Here is a 19,787-nt window from a genome sequence, read left to right on the forward strand (position 1 = left end):
CTATGTGGCAGAGACTATCTTTGTTTTTGTATTTGTATCCCCAGCACAGGAGTTCGCACACAGTGAACATTTAATAAATGCTTTTTCATTCATTCATTCTTTCATTCATCCATCCATCCATCCATCCTAAATGAGGTTAAAAGGTACATGTGCTTCACTGCCAAATTCTATCTCACAATTTTGCATATATTATCTTTTCTACACCATGGCAACTAGCAGTGCTAGCACATAGTAATACTTAATCAAAACTTTTTTTACTGATTAAAATTTGGTTTGCATGAGTAAAGTAAATCTATCTCAAAATAAATAGTTCTCTGCTGACATACAGAAAAAGTAAGCAGTCACTATCTTTTTAAAAATTGAGAACATTCATTACAGGATATTTGCTATATATCTTAATTTGTGAAGGTCTATTTAGATTCTTCTTTAAGTCAAAGCCCCAAGAATTTACCTATTCTATCTCAGAGTCACCTTGGAACAAAATTGGTATGTATGCCTAGAGTTGGGGCTGAAAAGATTGACAGGTTGCTTAGATCAGAAAAACAAAGTATTAACTCACCTATTGGAAAAGAGACCTTTTTCCTCTTAAAATCTGGTTTAAACACAAAGCAACCCTATAGAAAAAAAGTGAGAAATTAATGAAATTCAAAGTTTAAAAATAATATACACATCTATGTAGCTAAAGAATTTGATTAGCCAATTAAAAATCATATATGGAAGCCAAAACCTTTTCCCTCTATATTTTCGAGGGAAAATATACTCTCTAATTATCCAATTTGTAGATCATCCATTGTCCCTTTAACCGCCTTTATATAATACTTTGCTGTTTAATAATCTACTCATAATAAAAGACAGCAAAAAGAAATCTTATTTCTTGTTAGGATTTCCTGTAAGTGAAAAGGAGCAGCAGCACAGAAACTATAAAACAAAATGGAACCTGAGGTTTATTGCTGGATTTTAAAAAACTATAATAATTTCCTTCCTAAATTTAATCGATGAAAAGCAAATGCCACAACAATGAGGTCAAAAGAGGAAAAAAATAGTGATGCCAAAAAATTCTTGATGTCTTTTCAAAAAGAGAGACACGGCACCCAAGGGCAGTATCAGTTTAGAATATTGGGAGGAAGTTTGGTACAGGGGATGGACTCTGGACTTGTAGATTAGTAAGACCTAGATTGGAATCCTGTATCAGACAAATACTCTGTGTGTCTATGTGTGAGGGATCATTTGATCTTTCTGAACCTTAGCTTCAGGGGTCTTCTGGGGCAAGCTCAAACAGACTCTCACAGGAGCTATTTGTTACATTTTAAGTCTGAACATTAACATCTAAGAAATCAACAAATGCTACAAAAATTTGGGCTTAATTTATTGTTTTATTGGTTGTCTTGAATTTAGATAGTGAGCGATGGTGAAAAAGCTAATAATGCATACTGAACTTAAAAGTGTGTCCTAGTTGTTAAACATCTACCAGCATACCTCTGCATAGTTTCCTCATTTGCAAAATGAGAACAATGATAGCACCTATCTCACAGGGTTTGTGTATAAATCAAATGAGATAATGTATGTAAAGGGCTTTGTAAACCTTGAAATGCTATATTAAAGCGAGCTATTATTACTATAAACTCATTTTGAAAACCTTATTTTTTCAAAAGTAACAAACAGTGAAGGGAAAAACTAGTTTGTGGAAAGTTTGGCATGAGACCTAATTAAGCCAAACCATTTCAAAGACATTTAAAGGCAAAATTGGAAGGACACACACGCATGCATGCATGCATGCGCGTGTGCACGCACATACACACACGAAAGAAAACAAAACAATCCTCCACCACCACCATTAAACAACAACAACAAAAGATTTGTCAGGATTTCTATACCCAAAGATTTATTTCCTCAAGAGAGAAAACATTACAAATTGGACTAACATGTCAGTCTCCAAGATGCCAGGGGAAGAAAAAGAAATGGAAATAAAGGAAACAAAGACAGGAAGAGCATTGAATGAGATCAAGTATATATAGAAGGTATATCCAGAGGAATAACCTCCCCTCAAGAAACTACTATACCTTAGCTGTCCAAAGGAAGCAACACAAGGTTGTCCAGGAAACCTACTCTCCAATTTCCAGAAGGGTGCTTCTAGGAATGTGTACCACTCTACAGATCCCCCGGCTTCAGCTGTCCTTTAGAACATGTGGTTCCCTCTTTGAGAACTACTTTACTGTTCTGCCTCTTCCTCTCCACATGTATCATCTTTGAGGCAGAAAGAGTTCTCCAGGCAGGGCTATATGAGTAAGCAGACTTACCCTCCTAGTGGCCCAATAACATCCTCTGGACAGTAACTACGCTCAACTCCCTCTGGACCCCTGATTTCCACAAGAACTGGATTGGACGTATAGTAAGTACTTAAATGCCTTTTCATTCATTCATCTGTCTACTTGCTTTTGTAAGCTCAAGTCCAACTATTCAGGTCTAATTGCCTGACAATCAAATTATATTTAATGAGATATCAATAAGTACCCAAGCTAAAAGTATTCCCCATACTCTCTCAAGGGAATATCCAGGGAGTTTTAGAAGGCAGAACAAAGTTTACATCATTGAACCTGATCAAGTTCAACTGGTCACACTTAATACATTTCCATATACTAAATTTGAATTGAAGAAAGCTTCCTTGGAAAGTAAAGCATGAAAAGTATCCCACAAACACAACCCCTCTGCACAATAAATAAATGGGACTGAGAGACCTACAGACCCATATGCCTACTATCTCAACTCTATAAACTCCTTATGAGAATGATCTAAACGTGCATCAACGGCATGTTTGATGAAAATAGGAAGCAAGCTTTTGAGCTTTTGCAAATTACAGCATCCTCAATAATGTGAGCAGGGCATATAATCCAAGATTCCACTGTATTTACTCTGGATTATATTTAAAAAGCATTTGCTTTGGTAAAGTAAAATGTAACCCTAAACACTCTTCCCCAACAGGGTGTCTCCCATGCATATATTAAAATCATAAATGCAAAAGATATAATTTGTTCAAGAATCTTGACTGTCAACATCAAGTGAGGCATGAAACAGATACATAACGGCCAAAATTGTTCAACACTCTCACAAAGGATAGTCAACAAAAAAAAAATGAAAGAGGAATTCTTTATAGATGGTGACAATTTTCAATGCTATTTGTGGAGGGGATTATGGTAATTGCCTCTAAACTCTGTTATCTCCTAACTAACATTCATAATCACTCAAACGAATTGGCCTAATTATCCACACAGGAAAAACCAAGTAGATGGAGAATGAATATTATCTAGACTATACTATATAATTGGACGGAAAACTCATACAAGAATCAATTCAAATGCCTAAAGACAGTCACACAAGACAAAAAGCAGGGTCTAGAAATGAGTAAGAGGAAGAAAACATGATGGATTGTTTTTGGTAATCTGCATAGTGCTTTCATTGATCTCAAGCTGCTCTCAGGCAGAAATTTCACCTTTTTAACAGTAGTACTCTCTGAACAATGTTATATAACTGCAAGTCATGGAAGAGCCTAATCTTTGAAGAATCAAAATCTAGGCTGGTCAAAAATTTCTTTCTGTCATTTCTTTTGCTATTTTTGAGGGAAATGCTGATACATTAGGGACTCTTGTGGCTTTTCATTCCTCCATCTTCCTGAAAACTCTGGTAAATTTTCACCCAGTGATTCAGAATCTGTGTAGCTCCATTGCCTCACCTAGGCCCTCATTTCAGAAACATCTTAGTTTCTGATTTTATTTGCCCTATGTATACCCCTAAGCAACTATATATCTACTAGAGGATACTCTATCAGCCAGGCTATTCCCTTCTATCAGACAGACAGTTCCTAAAAATCTCATACTCACCATAAACTAAACCTCCTGAACAGTTTCCATGTCTGGTCTGGCTTTCAAACCCTACTCATTCTTTAAACTTTCTTCCTTTCTTATGAGCTCATTTTTTTTCTCCCACTCAAAATGAATTTTTACACATAGTACATGAGATAGCTGGTGGAAGGTGAAAGGTAGATCTAGTATTTTCACAGAACTGCAGAGTTTGGGGTTTACTGAATCTTTGCACCTGAAGAGTAATTACCACTCCAACATCATGGACAAATAGTTACATAGCTTCCACCTGAAGACTCCCAGGGAAGGGGAACCTGCTACCTTAGCAAGGCAGTATATTCCTCTTTTGGAAGGATCTAATCATTAGGAAGTTTTCCTTACACTGAACTGAAACTGACCTCTCTAGGACTTTTGCCCATTGCTCTCATTTGTGCCTTCTAGGGTCAAGTAGAATAAATCTAATCCCTCTTAAAAAACTGATACTTAAAACAGCTATTATGCTCTCCACTCCCCCCGGCTCTACTCCAGTCTAGATCCTTGCAAATCTTTAAACTAATATTCCTGTGTCTCCAGTCTCCAAATTCATCTTGGATATACCCTCCAATTTTTCATTGTCTTTACTAAATTGAACACAATAATCCAGATATGGTTCAGATAGGGTAAACTACAGTAGGACTATCACCTCTTTTTACAGACACTATGTCTGTTAAAGTTACCCTATATCACATGGACTTTTCTGAGTGCCTTATTGAAAACTATGACTTTCATGGTTTCAAGAGCCATGAGCCAACACAGTAAAAGCTCATAATGAGCTTTTTCAGATCTTTTTCAAAAGAACTGTTGTCTAGCCTGCCTCCCTTGCAATTTGGCTTCTGAAAACACCACTTAATTGAAAAATGCCCTCTCCGAGGTTACCAGTGATCTTAATTACTAAATTCAATGGCTTTTTCTCAGTCCTCATCCTTCTTGATCCCTCTGGAACATTTGATGTTGACCACTCTGTCCTTGGATATTCTTTCTTCTCTGGATTTCTTTAACATTGACTTTTCTTGGTTCTCCTCCAACCTTTCTAGCTGTCTCCTTCGATGGTTCATCATCCTGTACCCATCCTGTACACAAATGTACCCAGCACTCTGCCCTGGGCTCTCTTCTCTGTTGGTGATTTCATCAGGTTTCATAGTTTCAACTACCAACTCTATTCATCTGACTTCTAGATTTTTCTACCTAACCCTAGTCTCTCCCCTAAACTCTAGTCCTGCATTACCAACTAATTTTTAGACTTCAAATGGCTATGTCTCATATAAATCTCAAATTCAACATGTCCAAAGCAAAATTCATCTTCCTCACAACATCCCTAGGCCCCCCAAAACTCTCTCCTCTTCCTAAAGTCCCTATTACTGTTTAGTGTACCATCATCCTTCTAGTCACTGAGGTTTGTAGCCCTGAAATCATCCCTCTCTTTTCCTTTACCTTAATATCCAACCAAGTGTCAGATCTTTATTCTGCCTTTATAATGTCATGATTTTCAGGGAGTCTAATGATTCTTGAATCATCTCTTTGACCTGTTTTCCAAGTCATTTGTTTTAATATCAGATAACATATTTTCTTTTATTTTTTCAGTCTTTTGATTTTGATGTAATTTTGCTGTCTCACAGAGTCATTAATTTCTGTTTGGTATGCCCCAGTTTTCAGGGAACCCATTTCTTGGGTCAGATTTTATTGTTATTGTTGTTCAGTTGTTTCAGGCTCTTTGTCTAACACTATTTGGGGTTTTCTTAGCAAAGATACTGCAGTGGCTTGGCATTTCCTTCTCTACCTCATTTGACAGATGAGGATACTAAGGCAAATAGGGTTAAATGACTTACCAGGGTCACACAACTAGTAAGTGTCTGAGGCCAGATTTGAATTCAGTTCTTTCTGACTCCAATTCCAGCACTCTATTCACTGCACCACCTAGCTGCCCCATGGATAAGAGGTTTACCATTTTCTTTTCTAAGCTACTTATTTTCCTTCCAATTCTTTCCTCCAGAGCTTTTATTTCATTTTTAATCTCTTCATGTCTTCTAGGCATTCATGTCATCTTTGTGGAATTTTTTTTCTTTGAATTGCTGCTGAAATGTTAGAGTTACATTTTCCTTTTTGCAGATCTGTAGATTTGGAATGATTTTTGAAATTTGGTAGCGGTTTTTTGAATTATTCATTTTTCCAACTTTAGTTGCTGAACTGTGGCTTTGTGCAAAGGCCAAATTGCACTCCCTGCTGAACTTTCAAGTGAGTTGTGAACTCTGCTTGGTCTAGTTCTGGGTCCCCTGACTTCTTGCACTGACCTGCACCTCCCAGGATTAGGCTTCTCCTAGATCTCTGATGTTCATAGTATTGGGTCTTCAGATGCCTAGAATCTCAGGACAGCATGTTAAGGACCTCAGAGCCCCTGGGCCAGCTGGGTTCTGTGGTACCACAGTGGTCACTACCTATTGCTGCTCTAGGGGGTTTTGAAGGTCCCCACTCCATGTGGTTTTGAAAATCCTCATCCTGGGGCTTTCATGGAGGAGAAGGAGAAGAATAAAAGGGGATCCTGCTGTTTTTGCTGCCTCCTGTCTTGCAGGCTACACATGTCCTGTCTCTCATCACACTTGCTAGGGGGACTCCCTTATCTGCTGCCAATGGACTTTTGGCTAAAGATTTGTACAAGTTTGGGATGGAAGAAGCCACTTACTGCAGTTTCTCATGGGTACGTGGGAGCTAGGCATTCTGCCCCCTCTTCAGGCAACAAGTCTTTCCTTTCTAGTCTTTCCATTTCCAATTCATTCTGCATGAATCTGCCAAAGCTAGAGCCATGCTATTTTTCCCTTCTACTTGTCACTTTTTAAAAAGCATATTGAAAAGTAGAAACGTGTCCAAATTAGGGCAGCTCAGATTGTGAGGGGACTGGAAATCACGATTTAAGAAGATCATCGAAAGAATTAAGAATATTTCAAAAGGAGTAGACTGGGTTCTTGCTGTTGTTTTTCTTTGCAGTGGATTGGGAAGGAGTAGAAGATGTGGATACTACGGTAGAATCTCGGTTTAAGAATTTAATTCGTTCTGAGATTCTGTTCCTCATGGCATTTGTTCGTATTGCCAAGCAAATTTTCCCATAGGAAATAACGTAAAGTCAGATGATCAGTACCACGTCCCCAAAAATATTCATATAAAAATAATTATTTACAATTTTAAGTAAGTTTTTTGTCCCAAATGCACCTGAAATACAATAGCAACGATTAGTACTCAATATAAACCAAAAATAAAACAATTCTTTTTTTCTGAGGCTGTGACTGACACGTAGATTTATTTGGGATCTTTGTACATTTAAACCAGTGAGAGTCACCTGGCTGCAAGCACACATTTTTGGTCTTTAAAGTGACAAAAGGAAGAAAAAACCCCAAACTCTCGCACCCCACATCTGTTCTCTTTACTTGGCCATGATACTGAGGAGCATCAAGCCAGTCTGGGTGCCCGGTGTGGAGGAGGCCCCGATGAGCAGGGGCTCAAGTATAAGACCAGGTCATGTGGGCTGGCTGGGCAGCAGGGGCTGGGCGGGGAGGGGTGCTCCCAGCTCCCACCTCAACTCAGATGGCAGGAAGGAGGTGCTCAGGGTGGGGGTGGGGGGCTGCCAGGAGGGCCCAGGCCACAGCCTGCGAACAAGGGGGAGAGGGCATCCTTTTCAAAGAAGTGGCAGCAACATGTTCAAGCTGGCCCCCTTCTGGTCCATGAATCTAAGCTAACTTGGTATTCTGAATCAGGAATAAATACATTCAGAGTGGGTGAGTGCAGCCCTCCCCATCCCAGATTGAGCTCTCTGAACCATTTCCCCTGGTCCAGGCCAGGGTTATTGCTTTGAAGGAGAATCTCCTTCCATGAGAACATTAGGGATTTCAACGTTAGGAATGTTCTTTCTCATGCTACTTTCAGTAAAAGTAAGACTAACACTACTACCTTCACTTATTTTTCATTTTTTAGAATCACTTTCATGTTTTGACTCGGATTTTTTTTCAAGTCCAATCATGATGTTCATACTGCAAATTTTTGTTTGTCCTGCAAGACAAGTTTTGTGAAAAATTTTTCCTCATCCTGCGAAGCATACATAAACCAGGTTATTTGTAAACTAAGGTTCTAGTTATCTTTAAATATTTGAAATGCTATCATGAATAAGGACTACACTTGTTCTGCCTGGAGCTAAAGGCCAAGAAGTAATGAGACGATTCAGAGAAAATTCAGGCTTCAGCTTGGTATAAAAAAAATCCAAATCCTTAATAGCAAAAAGAACAAAAAGAATTCCCCAAAGGGGAATGAGCTGTCTCAGCAGGTAGTGATCTCCTTATCATTGAATATTTTTAGGCAGAGATAAGCTGATCATATATTGCAGAGGGAATTAACAGTGCAAGCATGTGTTCGAAATTTTTGGGAAAAGAAGACGTTAATGATCCCTTCCAACTCCAAAATTCTAGAATTCTATTGTGAGGAGCAAACTCAATAATGGAGTCAAAGCAATGTGAAAAATAAAAGTGCTATACAAAGGTAAAAGTAGATTTGAAGTAAACATATTCTTTGATGGAAAGAAACAAAAACCGCAAAGGGAAATAACCCAGGTGGTAAGGATTAGACTTCCAAGTATGATTACAGTTTTATAACTGGGTTTGGATTCCAAGCTCACTTCCCCAGGTGTCTTTTCTTAGTTAACTTCATCCCACTGGTAACTCCTTTGAAGTGAGGGGGAAGCCAAGATAGTAGAGAAGCAGAAAGAAGTACAGCTGAGCTCTCTACCACAACTCCTCTACAAATACGCAGAAAACTCACCTGACCAAGTACTGACTGGATAATGTAAGAAAAAGTCAAAGTGAGTCACTTTTCCAGCCAAGGTCAGCAAAGGGAGATACTAGGGACAGAGTCTACTCAGGAGCACACCATACAGAGCATTCCTGCACCGGGCCTGAAAGAGGGTTAAGATTGTACATCAAGGAAAGAACTGGCACCAGTGCCACAAAGACTTGGTATAGGGTATAGGAAAAGGTGCAAATGAGTTCTGTTGTTTACTACTGTATTGTTAATGGAACAGGAATATTGTTAACGGGAATGGGAAGATCTTTCTTGCCCATTAATAGGCCTATGTGACCTGCTTGAGTCACATGGAAGCCTGAGACACATGAGCCTGTGGTGGGAGGAGCCTGAACTGGCGGAGAAGGAAGTTGGAGGGAGTTGGAGTTCAGAGAGAGAGGAGGCAGAGCAGCAGAGTGAGTGAGAGACGAGGGATTTTGCTTAAGGAGCCTGTTTGTGGGGAAGCTTGATGGAGGGAAGGCTTAGGGTTGATGACCTGTAGATTCCTTTGTTGCTATGAGGGATTTGGCTTCCTGGTGTTGGAATAAATGTTTTAGTTTCCTCTTCCATGGGGACAGTCTGTTGTATCTTGCGATTCAGACCTGGGAATACGCCTGCATATTCATAGCAGCCCCTGTGGGTATGGCATTGGCGATAGAACTACCTAGTTCTGAGCAGCAATTAGGGGTGGATTTAGGAAAGGACCTGTGGCAAGGAGTAGTATTCCAGAGTGAGGAGCAGTCTTGGGCCCTAGACTATATACCGAGCAACGAACAAGTTCAAAAACAAACAATAACTGTGGCTTCCAACCTCAGCAGCAAAGAAAAGCAGGGAGTCTCACTTCAAGCCTCCAGCCCAGGCTGAAGCCTAAAGCAGAATAATCAGAAGAGGAATCCTAAACCAAAGGGAAGCCTGTATTTTTAAAGTCACTTCCCAGTAGGCTGATAATGGCTATGTCCTGCAACAATCTATTAGAACTCCAACCAGGGACAAGGCCACAAGAATGTGGCTCAAATGCAAACCCAGATTAGAAACTTGAAGAGCACAGGAGGGGATGATGGGATGGTGGGGGTGGGGGGGAGGGAGAGCCCTTGCTGCAAGAATTAGACTTTGAGGGCAGCCAAGTGGCCCACTGAATAGAGCACTGGTTCTGGAGTCAGGAGGACCTGAGTTCAAATCTAGCCTCAGACTCCTGACTAACTGTGTGACCCTGGGCAAGCCTCATCAATTAAAAAAAAAGAATTAGACTTTGCCTTAGATTAGACTATTTTGGGAGCACTGAAAGCTTAAGTCCCCAGATTGAGCTGTTTCTGAGATCCTGGAATAACACAACACTGAATACCCCCATGAAAGCAGCAGCAGGACAAGTACACACATTCTCCCCAGGAGCGCTCAGAGACCATAAAGTCCAAAGTCAGAAAGCAGACTGGAAGAATGAGCAAACAAAATAAGTATCCCACCATAAAGAGCTATTAATGGTGATAGGAAAGCTTAAGACACAAACCTAGAAAAAGAGAATGACTCTAAAACTGAAGCAAAGCCTCAGAGAAAAACACACCTTAGGTATAAATTCAACTAGAATTCCTAGGAGAAATGAAGCAAAGGCATAAAAAAAAAGGAGTTAAGAAATTTTTTTTATGAATGAAATGAGTCCTTATGAGGAATGAAATTTTAAAAATAGAAGAGAAGTGAAACTGTGGAAGAAAGAACTGGAAATAGAATCAGCAGCCTGGCACAAGGGGTATAAAACCTTATCTCCCTAAAAAATTAAAATTGACCAAATGAAAGCCAATGACTCCATAATTCAACAAGAAATATTTAAACAAAATGAAAAAGAAGAAAATATAAGTATCTCATAGTAAAAATAATGGACCTGAAAAACAGATAAAGAAGAGATAATTTAAGATTCATTTGATTACTTGAACACCATGACAATAAAAAGAGCCTAGACATCATATTTTAAGAAATCTTAAAACTGCCCTGATTTCTTAGAACAAGAGGGCAAAGTAGAAACACAAAAAATCTACATGTCACCTCCTAAAAGAAACTCCAAAATGAAAACTCCCAGGAACATCAATTCCTGAACTTCCAAGTCAAAGAAAAAATACTGCAAGCAGTCAGAAAAATAGAGTTTCAGTACTTAGGCGCCATAGTCAGAATGATCCATTATATTTAGTGGCCACCATTTTAAAGAAGAGAGCTTGGAATATAATATACTAGAAGGCAAGGGATATAGGTTTGCAGCCAAGAATAATTTACCCAGAAAAATTGAGTATAGTCCTAGAGGGGGAAAATGAATGGTTAATTAAATAGGGGACTTCCAAGCATTCCTGGTGAAAAGACCAGAGTAGCAGAGAAACTGTGAAATAAAAATGAAAACACAAACAAGGATCCTAAGAAAATAAACAAGGTTGAATTATTTTCATTTTACTGTGGGGAGAGGACAAATTATTTTCATTTTGAGGAAATAATTCATGTATCCCATCAGAAGTCTATCATCATCTTGGATGGTCATAGAGGAAGTCTAATTAGGCAAAGAGCCTGAGAGTAGTTTTGTTGTTTTGGATGATGTTAAAGGAATAAGAGGAATATACCATCAGGGAAAAAGAAGAGAAAGGAAAGCATAGTCAGAGTGGGCAAATAGATGACTATAGGACAAGGAGGAAGGGGTGGGGGGGACAACTGGAACCTTTCATCTGAAGTAGTCAAAGGAGGGCAGAAAACACAAACAAACAAACACACACACACACACACACACAGATGGGTTTGTTGTGTCATTTTTTTCAGTCACATCCAACTCTTCATTACCCCATTTGGAGTTTTCTTGGCAAAGATACTGAAATGGTTTGCCATTTCCTTCTCCAGCTCATTTAATAGGTGAGTAAATGGAGGTTAAGTGATTTGCCTAGGGTCACACCATTAGTAAATGTCTGAGACTAGATCTGAACTCGTCATTTGAACTCCTGATTCCAAGTCCAGTGCTCTATCCACTTCATCACCTATGTCCCTCAGAGTTGGGTAGTGAAATGCATTTCACTTAACAGAGAAAAAGGAGGAGAAAGAAGAAAGGAAAAAGTCAGAATAAGAAGGTAAATTAAGGGAGGTACTAGTCCCAAGCAAAACAAACTCTAACAAAGGAGATGGATTGAAAAGGTGGGATTTAAAAGAAAAGAAACTGTAGGTGGTCTCCGGGTGAGGAAAAGAGAAGTAAGGCAGAGAAGTAGAATCTGGGTCACACCAAACCTAAAGTACTGATGCTAAACGTACTCCTCCCTTATCACCCTCTTTTTTTATTAAAAAAAAAAAAGGGAAAAAGACAAGAAAAAGTACAATAAAGTAGGATAGGGGAAATATACAATTAATAGTCATTACTGTGAATGTGAATGGGATGAATTCACCCATAAAACAAAAGAGGATAGAATGGATAAGAAAGCAGGATCCAAAACTTTAAACATAACTCACTCAGAGGTGAAATAAGGGGCTGGAGCAAAATATATTATGCTTTGGCTGAAGTAAAGATTTTAAAACTCTTATCAATTCAATCAACAAAACAATTCCAGAAGTATAATGATGGAGCATGGTATCCATCTCCTGCCACAGAAATGATGGACTCAGGGTTCAACATGAGATATACATTTTTGGATATGACTAGTATAAGAATGTGTTTTGCCTGACTATGCATATTTGTTTAAAAAAAATCTCCCCTACTCCCCAATTTGGGAGATGGAGAAAATAAGAAGAGAAAAATTAATGCTTGTTAATTGACAAAAGTTTAAATAAAAGTTACATTAAAAATAAAATAATTTTAAAAGCAAGGTCTAGCTATTCTACTATTTGCTTCTATTTGTCACCACCCAGTATAATGCTAAACATACAATGCTGTAGACTGACTGATATACAACACCATCCACCAAAGGAGGAGTTTAGACTATATCCCAAAAGAAGACTTCCACAAGGCAGGCCAGAGAATTGGGGGAAGAAGCAAGAGCAAATAGGGAATGGAGAATGGCATAAAGTCATCAAGTGAGTTTTCCTGGATCCTCTTTCTTCACATGTGTGACATGCCCACTGATTCCCAACTCCCACCCTAAACCTGTATCATCAACAAACATTTATTAAATGCCTAATGTGTACTATTTTATATTGTTTCCTAAGGCACCTTCCATAGTAGATACTGGTCCCTGGAATTAGAGTAGTTAAAACCTGGACCTATCCAAGTGAAGTATTAAAAGTATTTCAAAGGATAGAAAATCTGGAGCAGGTAAAGACCTCAGAGGCCAATTCCCCCACTTTATAGAGAAGGAAACCTGGGCCCAAGTTACGTGCCCTAGGTCAAATACGTGACAAGCATCACAGGCAGGATTTGAACCTTGACCCAAGTCACCAGTGCCAACACTCTTTCTGCTGTTCCTGAAAAGCAAACATGTTGCACAGAACAGAGCTAAAATTTTCTCTTCTCTCATATTCGTAAAGACTCCCTCCCCACTTCAATCTCCAAGACTAGCACTCACAGTGCTTCCTTCTCCCTTCCACATATCACTCAAATACCATGTTTTTGTTACTGTTCACCTAAATTATAATTGGCATAGTTTGATACATACCCAGGGTTCAACTTTTCAATTGGGCTGTGAGATGAGGGTAAAAAAGAGAAGGTAAAAGGAAAGTCCTCTAAGAAGTTTGAGGAGAGAGCTATTTCTGGCTGGAAGTCGCTAAGTCAAACTGAGACCTGTGAAACAAGGTCTCCCACTGCATCCGGGGCCATCTCCAGGCATCCTGATTTGTATCTTGCCACTGGACCCAGATAGCTCTGGAGGAGAGAGTGAGACTGGTGACTTGCCCCCCCCCCCCACTCAAATCCAATTCGCTTACCAGCCATGGCATCACCTTCCTGATGTCATGGTCCTCTACTGGAACAAAAGACAAACGACAAGTGTCTACTATGTGCTGGTCACTGTTATAAGCTGCTGAGATACAAAGACAGGCAAAAGACAGTGCCTACTCTCAAGGAGCTTACAGTCTAGGAAGGCTATAGGAAGGCTTCCTGAAGGAGGTAACACCGAATCAGAATGCCAAGAACTTGGTGCGAATTTAACTCTATTTTTCATCCTCTGTGTACAGTGGAACCCAGAAAGCCTTGGGTTCAAATCCTAACCAGTGTGACCTCTGACAAGTTGCTTAACCTCCACGGATCTGTTTTGTCATCTGTAAAATGTTAAGTTGGACAAGATGGTTCCGTTTGCTTAAAGTTTTAAATCTATCTCCTTAGGATTCTGGTTAGGGTTAAGGCTGAGAAGTGGGGGCATGTAAGGCCTTGATTGTCAGGGTCTTAGCAGGTGCTACTAGAAGATGGGTGGGTATAGCTAAGAATAAGGCTCTGCTTCTTAAAGGAGGTTGGAGGGGGTGGGGGGGGGTGAATAAGAGATTATCTAGCCCCTACTATGTTCCAAGCACTGTGCCAAGCGATTTATAAATATCATCTCATTAGATCCTCACGACAGTCCTGCAAATATCTCCATTTCACAGGTGAGGAAAAGGGACAAACAGTGGTCACACCGGTGCTAAACGTCTGAGGCCGAATTTGAACTCAGGTCTTCCTGACTGCTTGCCCGGTGGGCCTCGCCGGGCACCGTACACACCCGGCTGCGCTGTCCCTCGGCTACTGCCAACAGACGCAGGCCAGGTACAAGGTGAGAAAGAGGGCCCAGCGATGGGAAGAGGTGAAGGAAGAGGGCGTAGCCGAGAAGTGGAGGAATTAGCTAGTGGTACGTCCATTGCGCGCCCGGAGACGCGCCCCCTCCGCCCACTCACCTTGGACACCGAAGAGGTAGCCATGATGCCCAGCTCCCGCTAGATTCAAGCGGAATTGGGCATGTCCCGAGCTCCCTAGCGGCAGGCGGATGGGGCGGGGCGAAAGGTCAGAAGGAGAGGAAGGGAGCGCCTGATCAGCGATTGGTTCGGAGTCTGCTTCCGGAATAGCGTTTCTCGGGGTTGGGGGGCGGGGCGCTTGGAAGGGGGCGGGGGGGGGCGAACGCTGGACTGGGTGGGTGGGGGTCTAAGGGCTGAGGTCTAACGCGCGTGGGCCCATTTTCACTTTCTGGGGTCACGACTCCCCCGAGCTGTGGAGCCATGGCCTGCGCCTTCCGCAGGTCCATCGCCTCTCAGGTACCTGGCCCACCCGAAAGTGGGGGAGGGAAGCTCGGCTGGGACAGATTCCCCGGGGACGCCTCCTGCGCCTCCCACCACGGGGTTTGGAGACCACCGGTGGCAATGCGCCCCCCTCGGGGCGTCCAGGCCTCTCCCGAAGTCCCGAGCCCCGTCCTCCTGCTGAAGACGCTGAGAAGTCGGTGTCGGGGGCCAAGGGCCTCGAGGGACCGGGTTTGCAGCTTGTCATGTCTATTTGCGAGGCTCGCTCCTCTCCCTGGCCCTCTGCCATGACCGCTCCGCGGTGGAGTGGGAACGGTAATCGCCACTCACATTTCTAGAGCGCTTTAATTTGCTTTCTTCCAACACTGGGAAGGTGAAACGCCCACTTTTGGGGTGAGGAGGAGACTCGCGCCCCTGGTCACCCACTCTGGCCAACATTGAAACCCCGGTTTCCAGCCATCTCCCTTCTCTCAAGTTCAGACTGTATCAGTCTCTAGGCTGGGAGATTGGAAACGTGGCTTGTCACCCAAGTCCTGAGACTAAATAACCAATCCTCAAGTATTTGTTAAGGGTTCGTTGGGTGTCAGAAATTTTACCAGAACACAAATACAGAATAAAGAAACAAAAACATATCATAAACTTAAATATTGAAACTTAAATGCAAAATAAGAAAGAAAAAAAAGCGTGTCATGTGCATAGCAGAACATGAGAGGATTCAAAATATGTAACAATAAATTTTCAGTTCAAGAAAGCCTGTATGATAAATAGTGTGCCTTCTATTGAGAATTGTCCATCTTTGCTTTCTAGTGTTTTGTTATCTGCTATGCACTTTTTAACTTTGTTCTTTTTTTCCCTCCCCCCACCCCCCCAGAAGGCTACAATATGGTTTAAATATGTTTCTCGATATATACATACACATACAGACTTATACATACACTTATACATGTATACGTGCATATATAGACATATACTTTCCCAAACATACTCTACTCTTGATCTTTGTTTTTATGCTTGTACATATCTCTTGTTTCCTATCCCTCCTGCCTCCTCTGCTTTACTTCTACTCACTACCTTGCCCTCTTATTACTTGCCTGCTCCTCTCCTCCACCAACCACTCTGCCCTCCAAGGCTCCCGCCCCTATCCTCCCATTCCCATTTATCTAAGAACCCTTTACCTATTCCTTCATTCTCCCCTCTAAAAATCCCTCCCCTATCCTAATCCCTCCCTTTTCCTCTTCCCCCCTCACTATATCCTACCATTTTATTTCTTCTAAATTTAGAAGACTTTTATACTCTTCTAAATATATATATGTATATATTATATATATATGTATATATATGTATTGTTCCCTCTTAACCCATTCCCGATGAAAGTAGGTTACCAGAACTACCAGCCCTCCTCCCTCATCTAAATCCTCTGTATCCTTTCTTCTTGCACCTCTTTTGTATAAAATAGGTACTCTTTTTAGCTGTTTCTGAATGGTTTTACTTTTTAAATTCATATCATAGGTTTATCCCCCTCTTATGAATTCGACAATTATTAATAAGAATGTTAGGCATACATTTTATGTTATATAAAAGGTAAACAGTCTGTTCTTATGAATCCTTTATAGTCAGTCCTTGTGGTACGTACCTTATAGTTCTCTTGGTTCTTTTATGTCAAATCTTCTGTTGAGTTGAGGATTTTTTTTTAACAAAGTCTTGAGAGTCTGAAGGTTTGTCAGATGTTCATTTTTTTCATTCAAGATAATACTTAAATTTGCAGGGTATGATATTTTCAGCTAGAGCCCCAGGTCTTTTGCTCTTCCATATATTGTGTTCCAAGACCTGTGGTCCTTTAATGTCTCTGCTGCTAGATCTTGTGTAATTCTAATTGTAGCCCCATCATATTTAGATTGTTTTAATCTTGATGCTTTTAATATTTTATCCTTGAGCTGGGTATTTCGGAACTTGACTATGATATTCCTATGAGTTTTCCTCATAGGATCTCTTTTAATTGGTGTTCAATGGATTTTTTTCTATTTCTACTTCCCTGCCTTGTTCTAGTGTTTCAGGACAATTTTCTTTAATTTTTTCTTGTATTATTGTGTCAAGATTGGTTTTTTTGATCCTAACTTTCAGTTACTCCAATTATTTTTATATTTTCTTGATCTATTCTCCAAATCTGTTGTTTTTTTATGTTTCCCTTTCTCATCTATTTTTTCATTATTCATGTTTTGTTTAATTATTTCTTGATCTCTTATAATTTCACTGGCTTCACTTTGCCCGATTCTTATTTTCAAGGTGTCATTTTCTTCCTTGAGATTCTGGATCTCCTTTTCTAATTGGTTGATTTTCCTTTCATAACCTTCTTGTTTTTCTTGGATTAGTTTTAGTTTTTCCTCCATCTCTCATTTGATTTTTAAAGACTTTTTAAAGATCTTCTATAAATTCTTTTTGGCAAGTGACCATCTGACATACATACACACACACACACACACACACACACACACACACACACACAGATAAATAGGAGAGTTTTGAGAACTGACTATCATTCTGGTGTTTGCAACTATCTCCCCTACACATAAGTACAATACAAGGTAATACGAGAAATTTTTTAAAAAGGGATACAAAAGAAAGTGTCATGAATTGGAGGATCGATGGTTGACAGGAGCAGGGAAGGATGTATGAAAGAAGTGACACTTGAACTGATCCTTTAAGGACAGGTGGGATTTTGATTGGTAGAAATATAGATGGTTAAGGCTTTCCAAGTTCAGGGAAATGAGAACAGAGGCACAGAAGCAAAAAATAAAAAATGGTGGGTAGTCTTATTTAGCTGGAACGAGGAATAAGTAGATAAGTAGTGGTAAGGCTGAAAAGTCAGGTTGTAGCCAAATTTTAGAGTCCTTAATATCACACTAAGGATTTTGTACTTTATCCAGCATGAGAACATGGTGAGCTTTTGAAGGTATTTGATCAGTAGCGTATGTTCATACTTATCTATATGACTGCTTAGTTCTGTTCAGTGATAAGACCTTTGAGTTCTAGGACTATTATTTTTCCATGTTGTAACTCCAGAACTCTGTATATAGTACTTAATAAATTTTTGTTGAATTGAACTGAAAAACTTCCCTGCTTAGGGTAGGAACCTCTCTTAAAATACTACCTCTGGGGTCTGTGTATGCCTGTGTGCACATAGGAATAAATTTGTTACGTGACCTTGGACAAGTAATTTACTCTATAGGGTTCTGTTTCCTCACTTGTAAAATTCAGGTATTAGACTTTTTAGGCTTTTGAGATTTGTTTTTCCCTTAATCTGTGAACCTCTAATGATGAATATTAAGGACAAAAATTCCAAACTGAATTTTAAATAGCTTTTGATGGAAACTCTTTTATCTTATCCCTAAACCCTTTGGTGGCTCAATTTAATACTTTTCTGCTTGAGTTGACGTTGTCATTTACTTAAAAGTTATTACCTTAAGTATTAACATAATTTGAAATTAAAATGGCGTTTTTTCTAGCAGTTTAGTTTTTCTTTCAGAATTATTTTTATTCATTTGAAATCTTAATCACTTGTTAGCAAGGTTCGCATCTTATTTACCAGATGAAATAATGTCCAGTTGACTTGGGTAAGGCTATCTTATATAGCCAAGTTTTCATAGAGGGTTTCAGAATTAGCAGGTACAATATCTTGGCAGTTAAGAATAGTGCTTGGTTTCATGTTCAAAATAAATTAAAACAAAATTTTTTAAAGTTCAAAACCTTTTAAAGTGATTTCACAAGCCAACATTTATTAATTTCATCATATAATCAGATGGCTTTTATTAAAACTACGTGGATGCAATATGGTGGAAGTTAGACATGTTTACCATCTGGAGGTGTGAGTTTTATTTTGAGACTGTTTTCTTTTTTTTTTCCTTTGGAAAGGGGAAGGCAGGGCAAGTGGGGTTAAGTGACTTGCCCCAAGGTCACACAGCCGGTAGGGTTGGATTTTGAACTCAGGTCCTCCTGACTCCAGGGCTGGTGCTCTACTCACTGCGCCACCTAGCTGTCCCCTGTTTTTCTTTTTAAAGACCAGATTTCCAAATTGTCATGTTGCTAACATTTGTTGTCATACCCTTGAACGTTAAAAGTATTTTTGGCTTTTGATTGTTATTGTTAATAAAACTTTGTTATGAAATATTTAACATTGGATATTCTTGTTGAATGAAATTTCTTTTTATCAGTCAATTAAAATTGGAGTTGTGCACATGTAGTCTGTGACTGAATATGATGACCCTGTGGAAAGAGAATATTTTAACAGTCATTTTGAACTGACTTTTACTTTATTTTGATTTTAGCTTTCCAGAGTTTTGGATCTTCCACCAGAAAACTTGATCAAGTCAATATCTGCAGTTCCGGTCTCCAAAAAAGAGTAAAGTATCTTATTTTTCTTGTAATAAACTGAAATGCTACTATTCTAGTTGATATAGTATATGTTTGCAAACATTTTCTGCTACAGTATACAAAATGATTAAGTTTCCAGGGAGCTAGCTATGTAAGTAAGATTTCATATATTAAAACATTTCCTCATTGACATTATAAAATAGAAATATACGTACAGAAAAATTATAGTCCCTCTTTGAACAATTAGTCCTGTCCAAAAGTGAGAATGGTTTGCCTCAGGAGGTCGTATGTTCCTCCTAATTGGATATCTTCAAATAGAGATTGGGCTGTGAGAATGGGAATTCTTTAGACAATATAGACCCTGAAGGCCCTTCCAACTATTAAATTCTATAATTCTCCTATATGCTGGGTATTATGGCAAGTTCTTGTAATTTTCCTATGTTGTCTCTACTGCTATTCTCTTAGAGCAGTAAAGCTGTGTTTTTTACTAGAATTTGGAACAAAGAAAAAATACAGCGTTAGAGTTTGTGAGTCCTGTTAACAAATAAAATAACCAGAGTATATCGA

At 39.5% G+C, this 19,787-nt stretch overlaps 2 protein-coding genes across 4 annotated transcripts in view; one reads left to right on the forward strand and one right to left on the reverse strand.

Annotated features, from left to right (window-relative positions):
* The window catches only part of ORC3 (origin recognition complex subunit 3), a 128,323-nt gene extending 113,721 nt beyond the window's left edge, over positions 1 to 14,602 (reverse strand). For both annotated transcript variants that reach the window (XM_036768749.1, XM_036768748.1), the window contains exons 1-2: positions 14,517 to 14,602; positions 560 to 614 (exon numbers count right to left, since the gene is read on the reverse strand). In XM_036768749.1, the coding sequence (XP_036624644.1) occupies positions 560 to 614; positions 14,517 to 14,540 (79 nt within the window). In that variant the 5' untranslated portion in view covers positions 14,541 to 14,602. The remainder of the gene's footprint in view (positions 1 to 559; positions 615 to 14,516) is intronic.
* A 96-nt stretch (positions 14,603 to 14,698) lies between these two features.
* The window catches only part of RARS2 (arginyl-tRNA synthetase 2, mitochondrial), a 58,240-nt gene continuing 53,151 nt past the window's right edge, over positions 14,699 to 19,787 (forward strand). Inside the window, exons 1-2 of one of the 2 annotated variants that reach the window (XM_036768750.1) lie at positions 14,699 to 14,870; positions 19,175 to 19,248. In XM_036768750.1, the coding sequence (XP_036624645.1) occupies positions 14,835 to 14,870; positions 19,175 to 19,248 (110 nt within the window). In that variant the 5' untranslated portion in view covers positions 14,699 to 14,834. Of the gene's footprint in view, positions 14,871 to 15,099; positions 15,168 to 19,174; positions 19,249 to 19,787 lie in introns of those variants that run through there. The other variant, XM_036768751.1, reaches the window with a different exon arrangement.

The sequence above is a fragment of the Trichosurus vulpecula genome, chromosome 7 (assembly GCF_011100635.1).
Source record: "Trichosurus vulpecula isolate mTriVul1 chromosome 7, mTriVul1.pri, whole genome shotgun sequence".
NCBI lineage: Eukaryota > Metazoa > Chordata > Mammalia > Diprotodontia > Phalangeridae > Trichosurus > Trichosurus vulpecula.